The sequence below is a fragment of the Lagopus muta genome, chromosome 5, assembly GCF_023343835.1.
Source record: "Lagopus muta isolate bLagMut1 chromosome 5, bLagMut1 primary, whole genome shotgun sequence".
Lineage (NCBI taxonomy): Eukaryota > Metazoa > Chordata > Aves > Galliformes > Phasianidae > Lagopus > Lagopus muta.
This window is the reverse complement of record NC_064437.1, coordinates 26,455,290-26,479,676: the sequence shown is the minus strand read 5'-3', so window position 1 is coordinate 26,479,676 and position 24,387 is coordinate 26,455,290. Positions and strand designations below refer to the sequence as shown.

Below are 24,387 nucleotides of genomic sequence, written 5' to 3'. Positions count from 1 at the left end.
AAACCACCAAGAGAAAAGCAACAGCTGACAGATGGCAGCCACCTGTTTCAAGAGAGGCCTGACTCAAAGCACTGCAGGCAGCCAGCACAGTCACCTGAAGGAGGTGAGGGCTTCTTAGGGTACACACCACTACAGAAGTACAAACTGCTGCACTGTGACCAACAGATCTCTTGAGCAAGTTGGACACACATCACTCCTCAGAAGGGGATGATAAAGTTTGCCTGTGTTACATTAACCATGCACCCAGAACAGAGATGTGAGGTGTGCCTTCTGCTCCCTCCCATGCTCACTTTCACTCCATGGGTCCAATGGCAACACCAACTTGCTTTCTGCAGGTCTCTTCAAGTCAACCTCTTGCGGGTTCTTCACAGATGGCTTTCTGGCAGTGGAAACGAGGGAGCAGTGGGGATGTGGAGCACGCAGGATGCTGGGCACAACAGCTGGAGCAGGCAGGGTGCAGCAAGAGAGGATAAAAGCCAGCGGGCCGCCAGCACTGCTGTGAATTTCAAAGACTCGTGCTATTTAGTCAGGCACAGTTTAAACTTTCTGGTACACAGTGCTAATGACACAGATTAACAACTCTAAACGCCATTCATTTTGCTGAACAACCTCTCTTCCCACAAGCCCTTTCTATACCCTGTGTAAGCACTCAATACCACCCCTACCCATGGGATCACCCTTTCAAAACACATTTAATTCCCTCCCACTGTTTTCAAGTTAATGTAGACTTTTTAGGGGTAGGGGAGAAAGAGAAAAGCTGGATTTGCGTGACAGAAAGGCCAGAGGACAGGGTCCCTCCCATCTGCCAGAGCAGCATGTTAATTTCCCACCAAGCATTCAACAAAAGATCGTGCCACAGCCCCTGAAGTTGCAACAGACCATCTGGATGACATGAAAAAGGCAATCAATTCATGGACAAATTAACGAGGAGTCATATTCGGTATGAGGTTTTGCAATAGGAAGAACCGAGCTTCCCATAAAGATTTCTGGCCCCTTCCATGTGCAAGTGACACTGCGTGCAGGGAGCAGCGTCAGCAGCACAAACCACACCACTGCTGCTACAGCACATCCAAATCCTTGGCAGTAATAAACATCCATTTGGTTAGTAAGTAGGGAAAGACCAGAGCCAAGTACTTCAAGTGCACCCAAAACTCAAACCATCCCTCCTCTGACTTGTCTGAGCACCTCACAAGGGCTGCAACCCCGTGCTCACAAACAGCCAGGGCTGCAGCTGCATCACAGCTGCTCCACTTCTCAGGCACCACTGTAAGGTAGAATGAATCAGGAGCAAAATATCATTTGTTATCAAAAAGCAGCATCATTGTTGTCATGCTTTGGTTTGCACAAAGAACAGAAACTCAACCAATCTGATTTGGGGAAATCTGATGTTCCTTACCAACTTTCAGAGTCACAGAATGACTTAGGTTGAGAGGGACCCCAAAGGCCCCCCCCGAGTTCAGGATTTCTAGCATCTTCCACGCTGCCATGGACATGTTTAGATGTTGCACTGAAGGACATGGTTTAGTGGGAAGTATTGGTGATAAGCAGATGGCTGGACCAGATGACCTTGGAGGTCTTCTCCAACCTTGGTGATTCTGTGATGCTATACCCTTACACAGCTCCTGCATCCTGCTGGGGATGGACGTACTGAGAACACACATGAAGCTGCCCAGCAGCCAGCAGTGCCACAAGCACCACTCCTCCCTGCTGTCCTGGCTCTATGAGCAACCCAGTCCCAGCCTGGATGCTCGGGGCCAGCTGCTGGCAGCTCCCAGGGGAGTGGAGATGCCTGTGGTGACTCACGGTGACACAACAAGGCCTTCACAGAGATGCCAGGGAACACAGGGTCAGTGAGAGTCTCCTTAAACGCATCATCTATTGAGGCAGCTTCCAACAGCCTTGTCCTCCTCCAGTAGCCCCAGTTCCCCAGTGCAAAGAAATGCATCTAGGAATGGAGAAATTGCACTTTTTTAGGACCATCACCACCTTTTTAAGATAGTAACAGACACAATTAAGAGCACTGCAGTACCAGATGTGTCTTTCTGCAAGCTGTGCCATTGTTTACTTGAGGTATTTGAAACAGCAGCCCTTCCTCAAACCACAGGCCTCCATCCTAACCAGAAGTCAAGGGCTCTGGCACCGCAACAAGCGGCTCCATGTGTTCAGACTGACAAACTACCAGCGGCCAACAGCCATTCAGGATGAGAAAGAGGCAGTGTGTACGTACAGATGCACGCAGAGTCACTCTGCTTAGAAAGCAGAAGAGCAGTGACTCGTGTAATGCTGGTAATTTAATCAGTTAACTCATGCCTGCACAGCGCCCATGGATCTCCACCCCGGCATCCCTTCGCCAAAATCTTGAGAGGGCAGCAGGGAGAAGACTGCCCTTCACCAACAGGAGATCGGGGAGGGACCCCAAACGCACGGCCCATACACACCAGGAGCAGGGATATGGGAACAAGAGGGCCCAGGCAGGATGCAGGGAGCTGAGAAAGGAGAGGCAAGCAATGCGGGCTGCACACCCACACATCGGCCGTGTCCAAAGATGGAGGCGGTGCGGCCCCACCGAGGGCTGCCCCTCACCCGGCCCAGGAGCTGCCGGGAAGAGCGTCCCACAGCCAAATCCCACAGGATGGACACGTCAAGGGCTGCAGATGGAAGGGCTATAAATAACCGGCAGAACCAGAAACGGACCACAGAAGTCCTCAGAAAAGAAAAAACATCACTTAAGTCAAGCGAGCCTACTGAACACTGTGAAATCAAGAAAGGCTTTTACAGAAGGGAGCAATTCTCCATTTCATCGGTCTCCATGAGGTGACCACCATCACCAAGCTCAGCCACCCACCCCACACATGCATGAAGAAATGGGCCCATTTATTCCCTCTTTAAGAGACCAAGTGCAACCATTAGCTTAAAGCCCCTGATGAGCAACATCACCTCTTAATTCAAAGAGGATTATCGAGATTTTTCTTTCCAAAACTGCACTACCAAAATGGAACACATGAGGAAAGGAAAGAAAATCTGTTTTAACAAGAGAACATGTCTGGATGCAGGCACTTTACCCCCCCAGCAGCACCCTGCAGCCATGTGCCAGGTGCTGGGCGCACGGCAGAAACCGCGGCTCCTCAGGGCCAATGGAGGCTGGGCCAGAAAGCAGACCTTGGGAAAATAAATCACAAGATGAAAGCAATTTGCTGAGAACTGGAGTGCTGCCAGCTTGAAGCTCTACAGAGCTCACTCGGCCTTGCAGCACGGGAGGGAGCAGGCCCTCCGGACAGCCACACACGAGCCACCGAGGTGCTGAGAACAACCATCCCTACACAGCAGGTCCTGGTGGTTTGGTTCAGTAGAACACGGCACCCAGTAAGAATAATCAACTCTCCAAGCATTTTTCTCTGCAACAAAGACCAGAATGCTACAGAAATCCACAGGAATCCACAAATCCTGCATCTTTGCAAGATCTCAACGTACCATCCCTATAAACACCTTCCCCCACAGAAACAACAGCGCCCAAAACCAAACGTACAAAGATCCTACAGCTATCTGGAGTTCTGCTTCCTATATACAAGACCATACTGGCTCACCTACACGCACACACACAGACAAAAATCCAACAATAGTTTTTGGATACTATTTCTGAAAGAGGAAATTTTGAAATTCTCCACGAGCGAACACAGCTGTGTTGTGTCAGGACTGCAGGCGTGATTAGCACTGGAAGCATCTCTTTGATGACTATCGCATCGGAATATCTACAACAAGTAGAAGCACGGAAACCAGGAAAGCTGTGCCACCCAGTTTCCAAACAAAATGGTGAAGATCACCACATTTCATGGGCTTCTGTTGTTTTTAGATGATCTCTCAATCAGGCCTGGACCAGTGGAAAAGAGATTAAAGAACAAGGTCGGGTGGTATTGGTATTTCAATTTAAATATAACTTCTGCTCCTTTTTACAGTTGATGAGTTTTCACCATTTTCCAAGCTTCTGCAGAGGAAGAAGCCAGAATGTATGCTTCCACCCCAAAGCCCACTCCCACAAGGCTAAGAGCAGCTCCAGCCCACAGCATGGAAAGCAGCCAGCAAACACAATTCACAACGCATCTGTTCTCATAGGCTACTCCAGCATATAGCAAAGATGAACAAAGTCCTCTCAAAGCCAGGTCACTCAAAGGATGCTACAAGCCATCCCAAGGACACTCCTTGCAAATGGATGTCAATGGGTCATGCTCTTCACATGGTCTCACACAGAGCAGGTGATAACACCACAGCCCTCAGCATAGGCACCACCACTCACCCCTCACCTCGAGCCTGTAAAGCACCTGGGGGAAAAACCAACCCGTTCCTGTTTGTGCAGCGGGACAACAGAGATTTCCACTGTTTACAGGGACATTACAAAACCCGTGGTATTTTCTGAAGCAACCAGTGAGGGATGTATCGTTCCCCACGGACAGAGCTGTACCCCACCACAGAGCTGCACGCTGTCAGACAACATTCCCAGGCTTGCATTTACATTCTTTACACCGCAGTTTACAAACCCTGGGAACCAGAGGCCCATTCCCCCCAGCATGGAGGTGGCTGTCCCCGTGCTGCCTGCAGATCCACGTTCATTCCCCCATAAGGCAGCAGCCAGGGCTGCTACTTGCGAGGGAAACGCTACTGAGCAAACCACACGCTGTTCATTAAAGCAAAGAGTTCCGAGCTGCAAAGTTCCCAAGATTTGGGACTGCAAAAGCAGTCACTGGCTGTATCAAGGCCAGTGATGAACCCTTCCTGTGACACAGGGCGAGCACAAACAGCAGCTATTTCTGCAGCTAAACCACCAGCCAACTCCAGCTCTCTCCATCCCCTAAAATAAGTGTGCCGCCATGGATAGCGTTCCTGAATGCCTCAGTGGCATCAGCATCCCAAAAGAGTGCAGGACAGAGGAATGGGAGAAAACTTAGGAATTTAAAGGGTATGAGGGAAGCGATAAAGAGCTTTAAATCTGCTTTATATAACTACACTGAACAACTGCTGGCCACGCGAAGCCTGATCTCCTCGCTCCTCATGTTGAAACCTGCAAAATGTAAATCAAGCCTTTGTGAGACCAACTAAAATAGAGTCCCCTCGGGGCTCCACAAATACCGCAGTGCAGGCACTGGGCGCTGGGCGAGCCGCTCCCAGCCCAGCCCCAGCACAGCTCCCAGGGATTTCCCAACCAAGTGCAGGAGCAGCAGGGCTCTCCCAGGTGAATGATGCTGGGCAATAAGCAGCCTTTACAGAAGGAAGGTGGCAAGGTGGTTGAGCCCATCCCTGCACGGCAGTTTGAGAGTCACACAGATCCTGCAGGGCGCTTCCACCAGCATACAGAGCCCTGTAGTGCCAACTTAAGCACTCTCCCCACAAATCAATCACCACTCAGCAGAGATGCAAAGCTTTATCTGCTCACACAAACCCTCCCATGCTCTCAGCTGTTTCCCAAGAAGACACAGAGCAGCCCCCTGCTGAGCTCCAACAGGGCACCCAGCAGCCTCAATAATGGCACACAGCAACTCCCTGCATCCTGTTGCATGTGCTGAATGCTTCCATTAGGCACGTTCTGCAGCCCACCCTTTACAAAAAGCTGCCTTTTTGCTCTTAAAGAAAAAAAAAAATTCTGCTGCAAACAACCAGCAAATCAGACTGGAGCTGAGCACAAGAGCTGGCTCCTTGCCTGAGTTTCCTTGTAAATGCCTTCAAATGGCAGTCGTGCTCTGAGCTGCTCTCTGCAGACCACGTATATAACCAGCACCGCCGCTCTCCTCGCAGCCAAATAAAGGGATGAGCGCTGACAGAGGGGTGGAGGAGCCCTGCAGTCCATCTCTCCCAACAACTGGCAGCTCCAAGACAGAGATGCCCAAAGAGCCACAAGCAGCAGTGTTTGGACCCACAGCCACAGGCCCACAGCGTTGCCCATGCCTCTGTTAGGATGGCAGCAGCTGTGTCCTTGCCCAGGAAAGGCTGCAATGCACAGACACCAGGCCAGGTCCAGGCAGGGGGTGGGGGGGACACGTGTAACAGCCCAAGAAGAGGTGGATACGTGCAACACAGGGATAGTAAGAGCAACAGAGCTGCGGGAAGGCAAAGGGAGGATCTGCTCTGAAAAAAACGACGAGCCTGAGAAAATCCAGCCCCCTGCCCAGAAGTGCTGCACTCCAAAGACATGTTGTGCTGCTTTGTGTCCTTTTCTGCCACTGTTTGAAGGAGCGTCCCTCCCACACAGCTCTGTTTTGCTGCACCGGGGGTCGGCACGTCCCCACCGCCCCACTGCTCAGCCACGGGGGTACGGGGCAGTACTGGAAAAAGGAAAGATCGCTGCGGTGAAGTCTCAGTGAGAAGGAATTCAGGCAAAGGAGCTAGGAATGGGGAATCGAGGGGCCACTTCTAAGAAGAGCAGAAGGAAAGGACCAGGACGTCTAGGCGGGATGTGGCTCTGGGCAGCCTGGTCGGGTGCTTGGGACCCCGCACAGCAAGGGGTTGGAACTGGAAGAGCACTGCGGTCCTTTTCAACCCAGCCCATTCTACGAAGCCACGTGCTCCCAGCCCAACCCGCACAACGACGGGCATCGCACCGCGTACGGCGCGGCTTCCATCGCACGTGTCCCCGAACCCCGAGCTGGAAGGGACCAAAGGGACCACCGAGCCCCGCCCCACACAGCAGCCGCAACCCTGCGGCCGAGAGCGGCGCCCCGCGGCGCGGCTCCCCTCCTTCCACCCCTCCTCCCCATCCCCGCTCCCCGCACGGCCCGTACCGAGGTGCAGGGTGAGGTTGACGGCGGCGGGGTGCTGTACGCCAGCCAGCATGCTCTGGCTCTGCCACCAGGTGCTGTCGGCCTGGCTGTTGTAGTCGGTGAGGAAGGAGGCGCCGTGCCGCAGGTGGGGCTGAGAGGCGTCGCACAGGTGGCACGACTGGGTGACGCCGGTGACGCCGGTCTGCACGCAGTACTCCTCGGCCGGCGTGCCGCACGTGTTGGTGGCCACCACCGTGGCGTTGAAAGCGGCGTTGACGAACTCGGGCATGCAACGCTGCGGCCGCCCGCTCCGCTCCTCCAAGCACTCGTCCATCGCAGCGCCGCCGCCGCGGGGCAGCGCCAGCACGGTCAGCAGCGCCAGCGCCCGCGGCAGCGCCCGCCGCCCGCCAACGCCGCCCATGGCTCGGCCCGGGGCCGCTGCGGAGCGCGGCCGTGCGGGGCTGCTGTGCCGCTGGGCCGGGCCGCGCCGCGGCGGGCGGGGCTGGCGGCGCGGGGCAGGCCGGGAGCGGCACCCCCCGCCCGGCCGGGTGGAATGCGCCGCGGGGCGGCCTTAAAGCGGCCGTGCCGGTGGGGCCCACCGCGGGCTGGGGTTGGGGGCGGGCAGGTCAGGGGTGGGGGTCGTGGGAAGCGGGTGAAAGCGGGCTGTGATCGCGCGGTTCTGTGGTCTTCTGTGGTCTTCTGTGGTCTTCTGTGGTCTTCTGTGGTGTTTGGTGTGGGCGTCCAACCCATGCTCCTGCCTGCAGTTTGCTACGCACCTCTGTAGCAAGTCACGTTTCACAGGATATCCCAAAATCGCAGAATCACCAAGGTTGGAAAAGACATTCAAGATCGTCCAGTCCAACCATCCACCCATCACCAATAGTTCTCACTAAACCACGTCCCTCCACACAACATCCAAACGTTCCTTGAACACCCCCAGGCTCGGTGACTCCACCACCTCCCCGGGCAGCCCATTCCATTGCATGACCACTCTTTCAGAATGGCAGTATTTCCTAACATCCAGCCTAAATCCCCCCTGGCCCAGCTTGAAGCCATTCTCTCTAGTTCTATCACTGTTACACAAGAGAAGAAGCCGACCCCCAGCTCACAACAACTCCCTTCAGGTAGTTACAGAGAGCAGTGAGGTCTCCCCTGAGCCTCCTCCAGACTGAACATTCCAGCTCCTTCAGCTGCTCCTCATCAGTCCTGTGCTCCAGACCCCTCACCAGCTTTGTCACCCTTCTTTGAATCTGCTCCAGGGCCTCAATGTCTTTCTTGCAGGGAGGGGCCCAAAACTGGACACAGTACTTGAGGTGCAGCCTCACCAGAGCCGAGTACAGGGGGACAGTCACCTCCCTGTCCCTGCTGGCAACTTCCTGATGCAAGCCAGGATGCCACTGGCCTTCTTGGCCACCTGTGCACACTGCAGGCTCACATTCAGCCGAGCCGAGTTTCATTCATTAAGCTTGCACCCGTCTAAAATGCACAACCCATGTTTTGCTTTTAGTGCCCTGCATGACTGGAACCCCCGAGCCCATCAAAGCATCCTCCCCACAGTCCCCTTTGCTTCGCAATCCCACTGGCATTAAGGCACCACGGCCCATCAGATCCTCTGCCCCCCAGACGGCGATGCGGGGCCACCACTGCACACCAGCTGATTTCCATCCCGTTTCACCTCACAGCAGCGATGGCAGCGCTTAATTTCTGTGGGTGGGCATGGCTGAAACTGGAGAGAAAAGTGATAGCAGAGCCAAAGCACCTCACCTTTTATTTCTGTGGGGACAGCACAAACTGGTAATGCAAGTGGAACTTAAAACTAACGCCAAAAGGGAAAAGGAACACAATTCTATATTCCATTATGGTTTAAAGCCATCCTGCGTAGAGAAGTCCTGTGAATTGTTTTGGTAAATAGCTGTGGTTTCAGCCCAACCTTCGTCCAGCAGTTGTAAAAGCCAAGAATACATCAGAGAACTGTGAGGTTTCTATCTATCAAAGAAAAGCAGTTACAGTAATCTTATGAAGAAAACCAAATAGAAAACCAATAGCTGTGAAAGCAGAAATGGCTTCAAAAAGCACTTTCTTTACGTTTGACTTTCCAGTCACTCTTTTGCTGATCATCCCAATTAATCCTGTGCAGCAGCTACAGCAAGGCGAGTAAATACACCTCTGAACATGCTTCTGGGAAGTAAAATCTGCTTCTTACGAGTCCCTGTGATTTTGTTATCTCTTTTCTGGAGCAGGCCTGGAATGCTTCTTCTCTTCTTAAGACAGTAATGTGGCAAAGAAACGTGCCAACATGAAAAAGCCTGAAACGTGAATGGACTGTGCAGCTTTTCCTCTTCTAACACAGCCCATCCTTTTGCTTAATGGCTGTCTAGTGGAGGCACTGATCATAATCTCTGTTTCCCAGCACGTGGGATGTTTACCTTTTATTTTTACCCCATCTTTTTATCCTGTGCTGTAGCCTTGTGCTGTATTTAAGCAGCAACCTTTTGCAGCCTACGTTAGGCAGTGGCAGAGAGCCCAGGAGGATCCAAGATAGCCCTTACTATGCTCCTTTCCTCCTCTGAGACCTCCACTTGCCTGTCCTGCACCACAGTGAGCTGCCGCCTCTGTAAAGCCCACTGATAGCATGGCCTTGGGATAGGGGCATGCGTGGATGGGTGAACTCAGCCTTGAAACACGCAGAGAACTTCTTGGAGATGAAGTGTTCCTCAAGCTCCTTCCCTCATAGCTCACACAGTCTCAAACCCTGCAAGGATGGAAGGGCATCAAAGGCACTGTTAACATATCTCTGTACAGTATTACATCTCTAATATGTAGCTGCACATTCACCAAGAACAACCTCAGGCTCAGTGTCTTTGCACTACTAGGTCCTCTGATGTCTCCTCTGCCACCAAGAAATTCCAGCACCGCATGCTGCAAAGAGCAGAGACTTGCCCAGCTATGCAAATCCTTCACAGGCATGAGCTGGAGCTGTTTACCCTGACTGTAAAACGTTCCCTCTAGAATTATCTCCCAAGCCTGATAAAGCGCTATCCCAACACACAGCCTGAGTTTTGGGGCTGGTCCTGGGTATCTCACCATGAAGGATGTTCTGTGTGACCACAGAAAAGTTGTTTAACAAACATCCTTCCTGAGCTCCCAGCAAAATTCCCAAGATTTTTTGCAATACACAGCTGGATAAGTACTTTTGCCAGTGTCTCTAGGCTGACGTTTTCTTCCCAGTTGGTTCTTATCTGTTGTTTATAGTCACAACCTGTTTTTTTGTGCTTTCTTTTCATAGTGCTGTCTGCCAGTCTGGGTCTTCTCATGATCATTGTTTTATTAATAGTATAAAGTTATTTTGTTGTCCTTCCTTTGGTCACAGAAGATGGACGCTGACACCAACCCTAATTCAACTCATCTTTGAAGAGCTTGCCATTGTAAGCTTCATGTTTTTTAAGCACAGTTCCAGTGCTCCTCCAAACCAAACATTGTGGAGCCTCATCCCAGAAATCCACGATTCCCAAACAGCCAAGGTCAGACCAATGGAGGGCACGGTCCACTGGGGAGGCTGGTCTTTCAGATGACTGATTTTGGATGAGCAGAGCGTGTGTGTCTCCTGCTAAATAAATAGCTTGTCATGATTAGCAAGCTGCAGTTAGATTTGTGCATTTAGATTTGTCATGCCAGAAGAGCCAAATCTGGGTGTCCCACTGGACAATGGTAAGAGCAGCGTGTAATTTTGGGATCTGGAGAGTCACAGATCATCCCAATTGCTTGTTCTCCCTCTGAAGCTCCAAATGAATTGAAGCAGAGCTGTTTCCCCTTTCCATGACACGGAGCACACAGTGGATGGCAAGGAGCTCAGAGGAGTTTGACCCTACAGAGCTGCTTTTGGGGTTCTTACCTACATCTGTTCTTGCTGTCTATCAGCACGCCACATCTGTGCTCTCAGTGCTCCCCAGCTCACTGTGTTCTCCCCTGTGCTGCCAGACAAGGACCAGCTGAGAGGACAGAAGACACATTCCCTGCACTTAAAAAATGCTGCCGTAAAAGACTCAATAGTTACACAAAGCAATTCGGGGAAAATCTGTGCAGCCCTCGTAGCCAAGGAGCAAAACAAAAATACTTGGAATGAGCACAATCTTCTGAACTTACAGCTATTAAACCCCACAAGGTCCCTGGAAAGGTACAAAGCATAAATGAACCACAAATGCAAGAGGTTTGTCACACAGCCATCTCAAGGTAGATGTTTGCAGGAACACTAAAAGCTTTTTTTTTTTGACAACAAGATCATCCCTCTATCAAACATGGACAATCTTGGCGGGATAACACAGTACCATTACTGAGTAATATCGCTTTGTATTTCCTGTTTTCCCTTTCTCTCACTCTGGACTGCCAGGATTTACAACTCTCCCATATTTTGTACAATGACTAAACCTTCTATTGCTGCTAGATAAACAAAGTGATAAGTCTGCACAGCTTCTGAAGAGCACCCACAGTTCCTGCTGCAAAAAGCTGGGAGAAAAGCCGGCACTCTGGTTTCTCACCCTTCCTTCCCTCGTCTGAGTCAAGAGAATATCCCCAAAGACCCAGGAGGGTCTGGTGGGAAAGAAGATACTGCATGTGGAGGCTGGAGCAGGGCTGTGTTTACTCTCCCAAATCTTCAGCTAAAGAGGGCAAGTCATGTTTCTTTGGAGTGCTAGGTCTTACATCTTGCAATCCTTAGAGGAAATGTGCACAACCATTCTCTGGTCTGCAAGAAGACTGGAATTTGCACTGGGTGACCTTGTGAGTCTTTTCCAATCTTGGTGATTCTATGACTCCAAGTCATAGTGATTTCTCAGGGACAATAAATTTATTCTGAAAAAATAAAACCATAAAGCAGAGTTGTTGGAACCTCATGAGAGAACATCACTACTTGTAAATGCATTTTGCTTGCTGGAAACCTCAACATTCTGCCCACGTTTTCATCTCTGCTACTCAGTTCAGCAGGAAATATCAGAAAGGGACAGCCAATTGTTCAGAAGAAAGCAGTGATTGCTAAGAGATGGTTCATCCTGTACATCGTGTCCTCTTGGTAGGTCTCTAAATAGGAAATTTGTACTCCCTTCAGCTGTTATTCATGTCTTTCATTTTGGAGCTCGATAAAATTATTATGTCAGAGCATTTAATTCAATTAGAAGTACTTAAGTAGATCAACTACAATATTTATCTAATAATTCCTTTCAGGTGCGTTAATTACCCTCAGCTATTAGCAAGTCATTTTAAAATCACTGCAAGAAGTTAAAATTAAGATTTATCGTGTTTAAATATTTAAAAAAAAAATTATAATTGTTTGTGGCAGGGAGAAGGCACAGAGCATAGGCTACAAGTTCATGTGATGATAACGTCAGTCTCCCCTGCTCCTATCTTCTGGCAAAGTTTCATCCCAGATTCCTGTTGGTTAAAGACTGTTAAATTTCAATTAGCATTGAAACGACATTTTAGATTGAGATACCAGAACGTGCTTCTTAAAAGCTATTTTCTGTGTTGTTTTAAATCACAGAATACTCCTTAAAATAGCACCTCATTGTCACTGCCCAGTGTTTGTTTAACCTGAAATGTACTTTTTTGTTGGTCCCATTTTTGGCTTTGAGTTCTCTAAATACTTTTCACACTCCTTTTCAACCACGGCCTTGTGGCTACCAAGGCTTTGCCACCCGAACTGGTGAACTTTAAAGGTTAAGAAAACAAAACACTCTGGAACATAAACATCTTTATGTTGTGATACATACCTAACATACCGTTTTCATCAACGCTTCAGCGCAGCTCTCAGAGCTCAAAAATTGTGTCTGACATTTTATAAATGGTTTTCACTTCTGCATTTTCACATATTTTAAACCATTACGTGTCCCTGGGTGGTGCACATTATTAGGGAAGTGCACCTTACCGGATGTTGCTGCTTTATCAGTCACCACCAGACTTTGATTAACTCTGTATACTTTTTGATTAACTCTATATGCTCGTTTGTCTTTCTTCTTACAGTGAAGCTGGTTGCACAGCGGTTGAATTGGATGGAATGATTTTAACTTGGTCAGAATCATTAATGGTATCAAGTTGTACCAGGGGAGATTCGGGTTGGACTTTAGGAAAAAATTCTTCTCCAAGAGGGTGGTCAGGTGCTGGAATGGGCTGCCCAGGGAGGTGTTGGAGTCGCTGTCCCTGGAAGTGTTCAAGAAATGTTTAGAACTGTTGTACTGACAGACATGGTTTAGTGGGAAATACTGGAGATAGACAGACAGTTGGACTGGATGCTCTCGGAGGTCTTTTCCAACCTTGGTGATTCTGTGATTCTATGATCCCTCCATGGGACTCCCAGTTCATTTAAGCAAATATAAATCTAATTCTGCGCGCAGTACCTCAAAGTGCAGTAAGCCTCCAGGTAATGGCTGAGAGTTCTTTTTAGCTTGTGCTAATCTGAGAGAATCATTAAAGTTGCTTTGGTTTACTTTTCTTGCCCTGCCTGGATCTCAGACTGTCAGTCACAAAGGACCAAGCTGCAGAATTCCCAGGTTTCCGCCGTAGAGGCTTAAAAGCTTCTTCTAGTATTCATCTCCAATACAGGAGCCCCCAGTTTTCACAAATTCCATCTTTCAGGACAATAACAGCTATTCAGTCACATGGCCAAGCCTCAGCGTAACAACGTCTGGATTTGCAAAGAAAAAAGAGTGAGGACCACAGCGCAGATAACTTTGTTAGTCCCCTGAAGTGAACAGACACTAACACAGCATTTTTCTCATACTGATCCCCAGTACTCACTGTCAGATTTCCTTCCAGGTCACTGTTGGGACAACAGATGTTCTCCCATTGTGTTGTTCTCCACACATCATGCAGTTGGCGTTGCCAATTTATTCAGGTTCCAGCGTACGAGTAGCACTTAACTCAATGAAGAAATTGTTCAGCCTGACATAAAATGATGAATGACGATTCCACAAGTTTCTCTTGAATTCCTGCTTCAGGGAAGCTAAAATGAGGGCAGATGAGGAGAAGACTTGGTGGCCCCAGGGACCTCGTTGGATGGACCCCTGAGCAGCCTGGACTAGCACTTGATCCAGTGATTGGCAGCCCTGCCAATGTTTTTTAAAATACCAACAACCATACCCATATTTAAGTCTACAGTAACTCCTCTTCCTCTCATCTGTTTCGTACAGCCCCCATTCAGAGTTTAAGGTCAACTTTATAGAGAATGAACCTGGCAAGCTTTGACCTGAAAACTGGAGGCTCGTGAAAGCTGGAAGCAACTCAGAATAAGGTATATAGCATGGGAAAGTTAGACAAGCTACTTGCATTGTTTAGACAGCTTTGACATGTCACGGGCAATGAGCGAAGTCATCGTCTGGTAAAATGCAAATTCAGGCACTATCACTTGGGACAGCTTACGTACTCTTCTGTCATTTATTTGTAGATGTTGGTTACTATAGCTACCTGATGCAGCCACTATTTTTCACATATATTGCTCATAGACTCAAAAATACTCTGCCTGGAAAGAATTGTAGGATATGAAGATGCTATTTTCACAAATACAATTTTTCTACTTTAATATCATATGGAATTGAATCGCAAGATCATGCAAGAATGTCTGTCTTTGTAGTTCTTTGTGTGTGTGTGACAATAGTAATGCAAAGATGCACTTTGACATATGGCCTTTGTCTAAATTGGGCTCCTCGCAAACAACCTCAGATCTCAGCTCAGAGTCTCCACCTCTTTGCTGAACCATTCTCTTCTTATTTTGAAAAATATTCCTAGAGAGCTGCTTGGTAACACCTTGGAGGAATGGGGCCATTGCATAGCTTTGCTGGAAGACAACCCTGGTGAAGGACTGGATGATGCTGGGTTGAATTACAAGGCTTTGGAAGTTGTGAAGTATGCAACATCTTTTGCACCATTTTATCATTCACAGATGGAGCTGAGGAGCTGTACCCATGGCAGAACTATTGAGAAGCTTGCTTCGTTTTGGTAATCGCACACAAAAAACTTCAATCTAAAGTGCAACAAAACTGAAAATGTATTTTGAGCAAATCCACATCTCATTGCTAGGAAGCTTCTCTGGCCTACGAGCTGATGTGACAACTACATTCTTTGGAACTTTTGTCAAGCAAATATAATCTGGAAGACTACAAGGTAGAACTATTTTTCTAAGTTTCAATAAGTTTTGAACTTTGTCATGAGTGAGGGAAGAAAGAGTAATCTTCAACTCTTCAGGCTTTGAAAGCATGACAATTCTTTCACACTTACCTGTCTGCTTCACTTCTTATGCCTCACTCTTCGAATACAGATTACAAGATGCCAGCCTGTAATTTGTAAGAATACTTTTCTCATAATGACTTGACTTTGCTTTTCTCACCTTATCTGTCATAACTTACTTCACAAATTGCAAAGCCTCTTAACAGCAGAGTAGGTGATGCCACCTGGGCATGCAGAGCGATGAAGACCGTGCACACAGCTCTCAGCAAAGAGCAATCATTTGTGCAGTGAATTTCATTTCTAAGTCGTTCTTGTTAATAGCATTAAAGTATCATATGTGTAAACAGCTTTCAGATCACTGAAATGTTATTGTGTTATTGCCAAGAGTGAGCATGCAGGATCTGCTTCCAAGCAAACACAAATGCAATAACTTTCTGCTTTCAGCCCAACTCAAGATTGCCTCTTCCAGCTCTACTGGTATGTCTAGTGTTATTGAGACAGTTGTTGCAGGTCAAGGCACTCTTTATTCCAAGAGCTGTGAACAAAGTACTATGAAAACTTCTGTTCTGCTCCGCTCTTCCACTGCTTGATGCTGACTTTTAGCAGTTATTCATATTTGCAAAGGAACATCTCTCTGCAAGATTTGTGCTAATTTACATTAAAACAAGAACAACGTATGTTGCTCCTTCCACATCTCCCTGACATTTATGTTCTCCTATGGGTGCCAGCTTCTTTGTGATCTATTGGGCTGTAAGCACACCAACACAGAAGCTCCTATAGAAAGCAAGGAAAGCCCTTTAGAAGCAAACCTGTGTGGCAACTGGCTCAGTGCCGTGCTGCTTCCCAGCACAGGGGTGTCACATGGAGGTGCTCACAGGACTGGCTGCCTCCCAAAGGCACTGCCTGACCAAGTTGGAAGTCCTGTAGTAGCTCTTTGACGGGCACTGTTCTCTCAGCTGTGGGAAGGATCCGTGCAGGATGCAGATAACAATACTGACACTGCACTGCTGTCTGCTTTTGGCCTGTGCTTTTCTGGCCACAAAGCATTCCCCACTGGCTGTTCCATCACACTTACCCATTCTCTATCAGCATGATAGAGCCATCCAGCTTCTGTTAGCACAGGCTGGCATGCTCAGGTGCACACCCATGCAAGAACACTGGCTGCTGCAGATGATGTGCAGTGTTATTTTCCCTTTCTTCTCTTCCTGTTCCTTCATGGTAGACTATTGCTTTACCCAATTATGATCTAAGTCACACTCTGGTCCAAAACTATTGCAGAGCTTCTGGCTACTCATGCAAGCAGCCTGCCAGCACCACTCGCCAAACTAAATGCCTGCATCAGCCCTGGGGGAGGAGGATGAGCCATTTTATGGCAGCTGTAAAAGGTCATACAATAAACACCGGTGCTACTGCTCATCTGTTGTCTCAACTGACCTGAACGGTTTGGGAGGGAAGGGTGCGTGTGTGTGTCAGTGAGCTGTCTGAAGCTGTTCTGGCTCCTCGAGATTCAGGTTACAAACTGGAGAAGAGGAAGGCAGAGTTGATTTATTTGGGATTGCTGTAGCTGTGGTGGTACTGGTTGTTCAAATGGGACTTGAAAAAGGCTTGAAATCCCATGTCTTGAAAAAAAAGCTTTTGCCTTTCATACGCAAAATTCAAGCAGGGTGTTTTTTTTTGTGTTTGTTGCTGATAAGGACAACACCATCATATGAAGTTACAGTTACCTAATAAGCTAATTTGCACCAGAGTCAGAGACCACCTGGAAGTCTCCTGCTTTGTCTTCTCCTTGCAAGAGAATCAGACTGGATTCACTGCTGTGATTGATTTTCCAGTTACAAGTTTAGCAGCCCAACTCTTCTGCTTCCATTGATGTTTTAACAGTGTCTTACAGGTTCCCACCTCCAGCAGCATTATGCCGCCACAGAGGTGCATGTGGGACAAACATTCCATGTCATCACTTTAGAAATAAGAATTAAAGCCAAAATTATTCAATGAGAAAGAAAAAAGATTAAAAATGTGGGGTTTTTTTGAGAAGTCTGGAGGTCATTTTCCAGGTTGCTAGAAACTGTTAACTACTTTGAAACTGCAGCTTTCATCATGTATCCACCAGCTAACATGCAGATGCCTTACACATAGCACAGTGTACAGTATGTACATTTCACATGTGAAACTGGATTAAATCTAATGTCTGGAAGCACATAGGACATCTGACAATGTCAGGGGAAAAATCTTTTTTCCCTCATGAAAATAAGCACATAAATCCCTTCATTACGACTTGATATGGCTAGAAATTTGTATTTTAACAGGGAGAGCAGACAGTTTTGTTGGGCAACGTGTCCCATTTGGTATATGGCATGGAAGAGTAAAAACACACGTTTGCTTCTTATCATGAAGTATTCCTGTATTAATAGACAACATATGTTTTAATTCTAACTTTTATATATGGCTGTCCTGAGATTTTGGAGGTCTGATCAGCACCTGGTAATGATGGGCTCTTTCTTCCATCCCAGTTCCTTAAGTTTGTTTCCAGAGAACTTTTCTACAGGACTGGAAGTCTCTTAACTCTGCCCTTCCACCCACTACAGATGCATGAGCAAAGCTCACACTTCGGACACTGCCAGATTCCTGAGTCACTCGAAGGCTATAAAAAAAAAAAATAAAACCAATGCTGATAATTTTGTGGTGGAAAGTATGATGCGGTGGAAAGTGTCGGGAGATTTTCTAGCAGTTTTATGCTCTGTAGGTTGTGTTCATACAGTTCCCACACTATGGGCTTCAGAGGATCTTAAATCTTCAAATTCTTTCTTGCCCCAAATCCCAGAATTGATAAAGCTGGTAAAGGAGGAGGGTAACTATGAATTACAAGTAGAAGATGTCTTCAGGAACATCATCGGTCATAGGTGGATGGTTAGACTGGGAGATCTTGTAGGTCTTTTCCAACCTTAGTGATTCTATGATTTCTTAGTGCACTGAATGGAGGAGAGCTTCTACATAAAAATACATACATTTGTAACTAAATACTACTACAATAGATCCACCTCATCACGTATCTGCAGTAACCTCAGAGGCTGTAGGTGAACTGCACATCCACTGTTGGGGTAGCAATGCCTTACAGCGTCGTGGCCTCTTGATAGACGTGATGGAAAGGGAGAAGCTTGTTATCACATCTATATTTCCAGCATTATCTGTATAAATTTGACAAACAAATTTTATAAGAGCAGCTGCAGTAGAAAAGCATAGTTTATAAGTCAGAGCTTGTTTTCAAAGAGCCCAGAATCTTGGGATTGGGTTGAGCTCGTGAGTCAGAGCCCAGAATCTTAATGTCTAACTTCAGTTAAAGTTTACATTGAGTAGTATTTGAATGTAGCAAGCAGTCAGTTTGAACAACCTAAGTCAAAAGGAATAATCAACTAAAATGGTATTGCTGTGGAGTTACCGATACTAACAGTGTGCAAAAAGGCAATCAGTCGAAAGAGGAATTATGTTTTAAGATGCTTTACAATAAAGAATATTAAAAAAAAAAAAATTGAGTTATTGTAACACAATGGAAAGCACAGCAGTGATAGCAGAGCAGCAAAGTCCTAGGCTGCATTAAGTGAGGATTTGCACAGATGCAACAACCACAGGGGAAGAAGGGGGGGGAGGAGAAGAGAAAAAAAAAAAAAAAAAAAAAAAAAAAAAAAAAAAAAAAAAAAAAAAAAAAAAAAAAGCTGCTTACCTTCAGAAGGCCTCAGATAGGTAGCAATCTCCAGCAAGATGCCCCTGCCTCCACTGCCAACCCTTAAATGAGGTCAGAAAAGGGGTGGATCCTGGCTCCATCCCTTCTGGTCACTCAGGTTCATTGCATACACCTGAGCTCCCTTGGGTTGGCCCTGCCTTCCCACCAGGTGCTCAATTACTGCTTCATGCCATGACTTAGCATTTCCATTATTGTTATCTTTTACTCTTCTGTTGAAGCCTCCTTAAACTCCTAGGTACTACTGTGTATTCTTTTTACATAGGCAGTATTGGACTTTCAGCTTTTTGTTCTCCATCCCTAGCTGGGAATTTGGGGGCAACAACTACCCTCACAGCACTGGTTGGCATGGAGCTACATGACCAAACATGTAGTTATTCTTTAAGCTCATGATGGCTGAGAATTTCCTTCTTGCAGTGTGTTTCTTTCAATTTCTGTCATTGGAAAGAGTGCTGACGCAGTTGGGACAACTCTTACTCTCCTTACCCCACTGCCAAAACAAAACAAAAACACAAAAGTTGTCTACACTGAGTAATCAATTCCTTTAGGAAAAGGAAAGAGGAATGATGGGTAATTACACAGCAGCCACTGACTATGGGTCAGGAGCTCAGTTGTTCTTGGGAAAAACTGCAATTCTTCATCTATGTTCCAGCATAGCCTTTATGAATGTTTTTTTGTTGTCATTGTTTTTCAGATAGAAGAGTGGGAGGAAAACTTGGAATTCCTCTTCCAAAATGCAGTCCTGGAATCTGAAAAGAGTTAGTAACCTTTGCAAACAGCTAAGGAAAACGATGGTGCAGGCAATTTTTAAATTGTGCTGAAATATGAAAATTTAATTTCTTTTTTATTTTTCTTTTTTTTGTATGCTCAGATCTATGAAGTGGTGCTCATTTTTTTCCATATAGATGAGAGATTTTCCTGTGGGTTCTCCACCTCAGCAACTTGGTAACTTGAGCGAGGCCACAAGATCATCTTCCTGGGAGAATACACGGCTGTCATCTTACACCCAGGTTAATGGAGACCTTATGATTAGATCTTACCATTGCAGTCTGTTATAATTTACATCCATCTTTATGAACTGCAGCTCTAACGCAGTCCTCACCAGTGATCCTTAGTCAAGGCTAGGAAAGAAAAAGTTCACTTGGATTAAAAGCTTTCAGTGTGAAAATAAGCAGCAGAGTATAGTTCATCAGTTACTACCAAGGGAAAAATGCTGTGCAACTGGAATGCAGTACAACAGGAATTCAGTGAAAAATCAGTTTAACCAAACATACCTTAATTCAGCGCAAAATCAGTCAATAATGGCCTCTACAGTAAGTGGAGCCTCTCCCCTCAAAGTCTCCTGTTGTGATTTTTCTTCTGTTTCTCAAAAGTGTCAACATCAGCACTGTACGTGGCACTGCCACAAGGGGAAAGGTTGAATCAGAAATTTGCAGCAACAAACTTTCAAATCACGCTTCAGTAAATCACACCTCACCAATACAAAGCCTGTGAGCGTGGATCTAATGCATGCATTCAATTGCACATATACCCTTGTTCAGGTTACATGTTGTATGGTCTCGTATCTGGCAAAAGGTGGTTCTGAATTTATCTTTTACTTTACCTTTTTTGACTCTTTTTCTTTAAAAAGGAAGAGTTTGAACAAGGCGATCTCAGAGTTAGCGTGTGCCAGCGCTGCCTGCCTTTCTGTTGCACATAACCAATACTGTCAATGGCCTTTGAATGCAGGAAGTACTTCCAGGCAGCCATTTTTCAACACTTTTTCAACAGTCAGCAACATTAGCCATGCATTATCACCAGTGATGTACAACAGCCTGCATGCCATGCTTGTAACAATCTGCACCAGCAGAGGTGACCCACTGTCACCTGTCACTGTCGCCACTGTTGAAATGCACCACACACCCCTCACTGTGCTCACATCCACTCTTTGGTCTCCATAAACATTCACCAACTATCAACAAATGCCTTTTTTTTTTTTTTATTTTTTTGCATGGAGGAATTCAATGGTACATCTTTCCTTCATCTGCACCTCCATGTCAGATGCCACTGTGTCAGGCTGCCCCTCTGCTGCCGTCTGTCACACAGCAACAACACATACTGGGATACTGGCAGAAGGTTCAATCTCTATTGCCATACCACCACCATCTGCTTCTGATGTCATGGGTCAAAGTAGTACCACAGGAGGCATTACTTTCAAAGCAGCCCTCATAAAAGATACAACAAAGTTAACCAGAGTGCTCATCAGAGACTTCTGATGAAATCTTACTCTTCTTGTCTCCAATCTTGATGACAGTTGTTCACAAGTGGATGCATTGCCAAAAAGTGGTGACACAAACAAAGTGTGGCTGTGAAGAGAGGGATGTTTCTCTCCTACACAAGCCTGGTAAAAAGACACGATCACATTCTGCATTGCAACTCTGTACATTCCACTTTAAGATTCACAGATCACGTATTTATGCCAATTGAAAATGGAGCTGCTGAAAATAAAAATATTCATGATTTTTTTTGCAATCTTGAAACCTGATCTCAAATTCCTTCATCACAATAGAAAGCATGGCTGCATATCTTTTGCTGTTCACAGGACTGTGTTCAGCCAGAGTATCAAAAATAAAAAAACATATTTGCCATCACTTGAGTTAGCTCTGCACAGCTGTTCTGTGCTCACCTTGCATTCATCTCCTGCCTCTTGTTTAAATGCTGACTTCTTCTGAAGATCAGTAACAGCTAGGGAGAAAATTTTAAAGCTTTAACAGATATTAGATCATTTTTAAGACCTGTTAACTTGATACTGAAATTACTAAGTTTATTTCTCTTTAAGAACATTGTGCATCTGCTTCAGGTTTCCAGACTTGTGATAATGCCAACTGGAATAAGACAAAGTTTGATGGACAAACCAAGAGAAGCAAGTTTTGTCTGGATACAATAAATATAGCTGTGAAAAGAGAAAGTGGCTAATGCTACAGTACATCTCTCAATGTCCATCTCTTCTGGTTTCTTGGAAGGCTGTTCCAGTTCCCAGGCTGGGCATCAGCAGTAGTGATAGCCACAAGCAACCATTCTTCAGCCTACACACTTGTCTACATCAACAGACAGGGCTGGGGAGTTTAGCACACCACACAGTGCAGAAGATCAACATTCCAAATTAATTTAAGACTTATGTTCAGAGATGAACACTAAAACACGACGACATCAAAGACCTTTGCAATTCACAGCAACACATCTAAGCTCCATGTGTTATTTGGCTTTTAACAGTTTTGATTAAAGGAAAACAGTGCTTCAACTTCACATAGTTTTTAAGAAGTCTTAATAAGAAATACAAAAAATGCTGGACTTGCTTTAGATGTTTCTCAAACACTGAAATACCCCCCACATCCCTGTAAATCCAGCGAATTACTGGTTCTGAATAAGCACTCCAGTTGGAATGCACAGGCTACAGATCCAAAGAATCCTAATGAAAAAACATCTTTTTCACGTGTTTTTGGAATAATGAAGTGTGACTATTTCAGAATGAGAATGTAAATGAACACTGCCTCAGATTAAGGGCACGCTTCACAATTCTGAGTTCACTTGAGGTTCGCTGGGCACAAGCAGCATCACACCAGTCTTGAAAAAGGTATCCCATGTTCCCACACCATCTGAATCAGCAAAAGAGCTTGTCAGCTGCTGCGCTGTGAAGTGCAACGCAGCATGCACCAGGACAGTGGGTGGCTGCAAAGCAACGAAGTACTGCCTGGCAGAGACAGAAAACCAGTGCAGCAGGGCCTATTTGCACAGCTTATTAGACAACAAAGAAAAATCCCCACTGAGTCCAAGCTCTGTAATTTGAAATTTGTTTGGCAGAGAATGGTTTTAGACAAGATTCCTTCAGAATGTCTTATACCTCCTACAACCAAAGCTAACAATAGATGGCTTCAAAATCTAAATACAACTTAGGTACAGGCCATAAAGCTTGAAAACCAAATTCTTTATTAAGGAAAAAAAAAAAAAAAGAAAGAAATCACACAACTTGCAGTAAATCCCCTAAAGCACAATATTTTACAGAGCTGCATTTGTGCTAGGTAACTGAAATGGCAAACAGACTGGTAACAGCAAGAAAGCAATTCAGGAAAGAAACAAGTTCTTTTGTCAAAATGGAAAGACTTAGAATCATATAATCTTAGAATGGTTTGGGTTGGAAGAGACCTTCTAGTTCCAACACCCTGCTATAGGCAGGGACACCTCCCACCAGACCAGGCTGCTCACAGCCCCATCCAGCCTGGCTTTGAATGTCTCCAGGGAGGAGCACACTGTCCTTCATTTCATTCCTAAACTAGCAACAGCTCACAGGTGTGTTCATTTTCCTTTGCCTCATAAGATGTGTAAACAAGGGGCAATAGAGGGGTGCCAGCACAGCCAAGAGTTTTGTTTTATTTCCAGAGACAGTGATGAAGAGGTTTGCCCAAAATAAATCTAGATTATCTTTTCTTTTATAGTCATTGTGTTTTGGAACAGGCGACGACAGCTTTTATTACTGAGAGCCATTCATACTTCCTGTGGAAACAGGCAGTGATTTGTCTACAGCAGACTCTGAATACAACAGTTTCACATATGCTCAGACAAAAGCCTGAAGCTCCTTTTCCGCATTGGAAAAAGCCTCTCCCGCTGATTTTAGCTCTGGGCTTCTGCAGCCTCTGTGAGCTGGGAGCTGACAGCTCAAAGCTGCTGTCTGGGGGGATTGGTGTCCCTGGGGGCAGAGGTGCTGAGTGCCCCCCACTCCAGAGTGTCAAGCTCACCTTCCATTGGTAGCCATGAGGTTGATGCCCGCTGCTGGCGGCCTGGGGACCTGATAGAGCACATGCCACATTTGCTCATCTGCTGGGTCCAGCTGCCAAATGATCTCCAGGTTTTTAGCTGCTTCCACAGTGAACATCTCCATCACAGCACACACAGGCAGCCAATGCGGGGCACTCTCAGTTTGATCCTAGAGCAGAAAGAATGACATCAGATGTATTGCAGCTTCCAGGAGATAACCTGTTATGGAAGACACTCCGGCGATTGGTCTTCCATCGTGTGCAGAACATACTGACCCAGTACTCTACATTCTCATCTATTAGATTTGTTACGAAAGGGACGTGAAATTCAGGAGGAAAATTTGCCAGCTCCCTACAACATGATATTGTTAAAACATCAGCTATCCTCCTGCTTAGATTTGCAGATTTAGCATGCTTAGGAAACACTAACACTTAATCCTTTGTGTCAAAACAGCAAGATACAAAATGGTGTAAATGAAAAGCATGCAGCACCTCAGCATTTCAGAAACTACAGGCTGCCCTCAACATAGCAGTGAACTGAACTCCAGCAACTCTTCACCTTCATTTTGGGAAATTAAAAATAATTGGGAAATAAAAAATATTTTTAAAAGAGACATTCAGATGTCTTTCATAAGATGTATGCTATGTAGGAAAGCAAAAACTAAACAAGAAAGCACACACCAAAATCTAGATATGATGTGCATGCAAACAAATTGAAACACCAGGCAGCTGTTTACAGGGATTCAGCACTGATTAGTGCAAACAAAAAAAGCTGCTCAAAGCTACTCGCTGTTAAAAGGTATAAACAGTTATGAAAGGTGAAAGCAGCTGACATTTTGCAACAGCCATCTCATCTTTTGCCAGTCTAAAAAGGACCAAGGCAGTGCTGAGTTATCTTCCCGCC

At 46.2% G+C, this 24,387-nt stretch overlaps 2 protein-coding genes across 11 annotated transcripts in view; both read right to left on the bottom strand.

The window, feature by feature from the left end:
* The window catches only part of LAMC1 (laminin subunit gamma 1), a 50,031-nt gene extending 42,864 nt beyond the window's left edge, over positions 1–7,167 (bottom strand). The window contains exon 1 of the mRNA XM_048944885.1: positions 6,768–7,167. Within this exon, the coding sequence (XP_048800842.1) occupies positions 6,768–7,167 (400 nt within the window). The remainder of the gene's footprint in view (positions 1–6,767) is intronic.
* Positions 7,168–8,490: 1,323 nt separating this feature from the next.
* NPL (N-acetylneuraminate pyruvate lyase) overlaps positions 8,491–24,387 on the bottom strand; it is a 34,980-nt gene continuing 19,083 nt past the window's right edge. For 5 of the 10 annotated variants that reach the window (XM_048945312.1, XM_048945323.1, XM_048945320.1 and 2 more), the window contains 4 exons: positions 23,466–23,653; positions 19,968–20,092; positions 18,676–19,814; positions 8,491–18,142 (listed from right to left, as the gene is read on the bottom strand). The gene's annotated coding sequence lies outside the window, so the exon portion shown is untranslated. The remainder of the gene's footprint in view (positions 18,143–18,675; positions 19,815–19,967; positions 20,093–23,465; positions 23,654–24,387) is intronic. The other 5 variants (XM_048945316.1, XM_048945317.1, XM_048945315.1 and 2 more) reach the window with 5 other exon arrangements.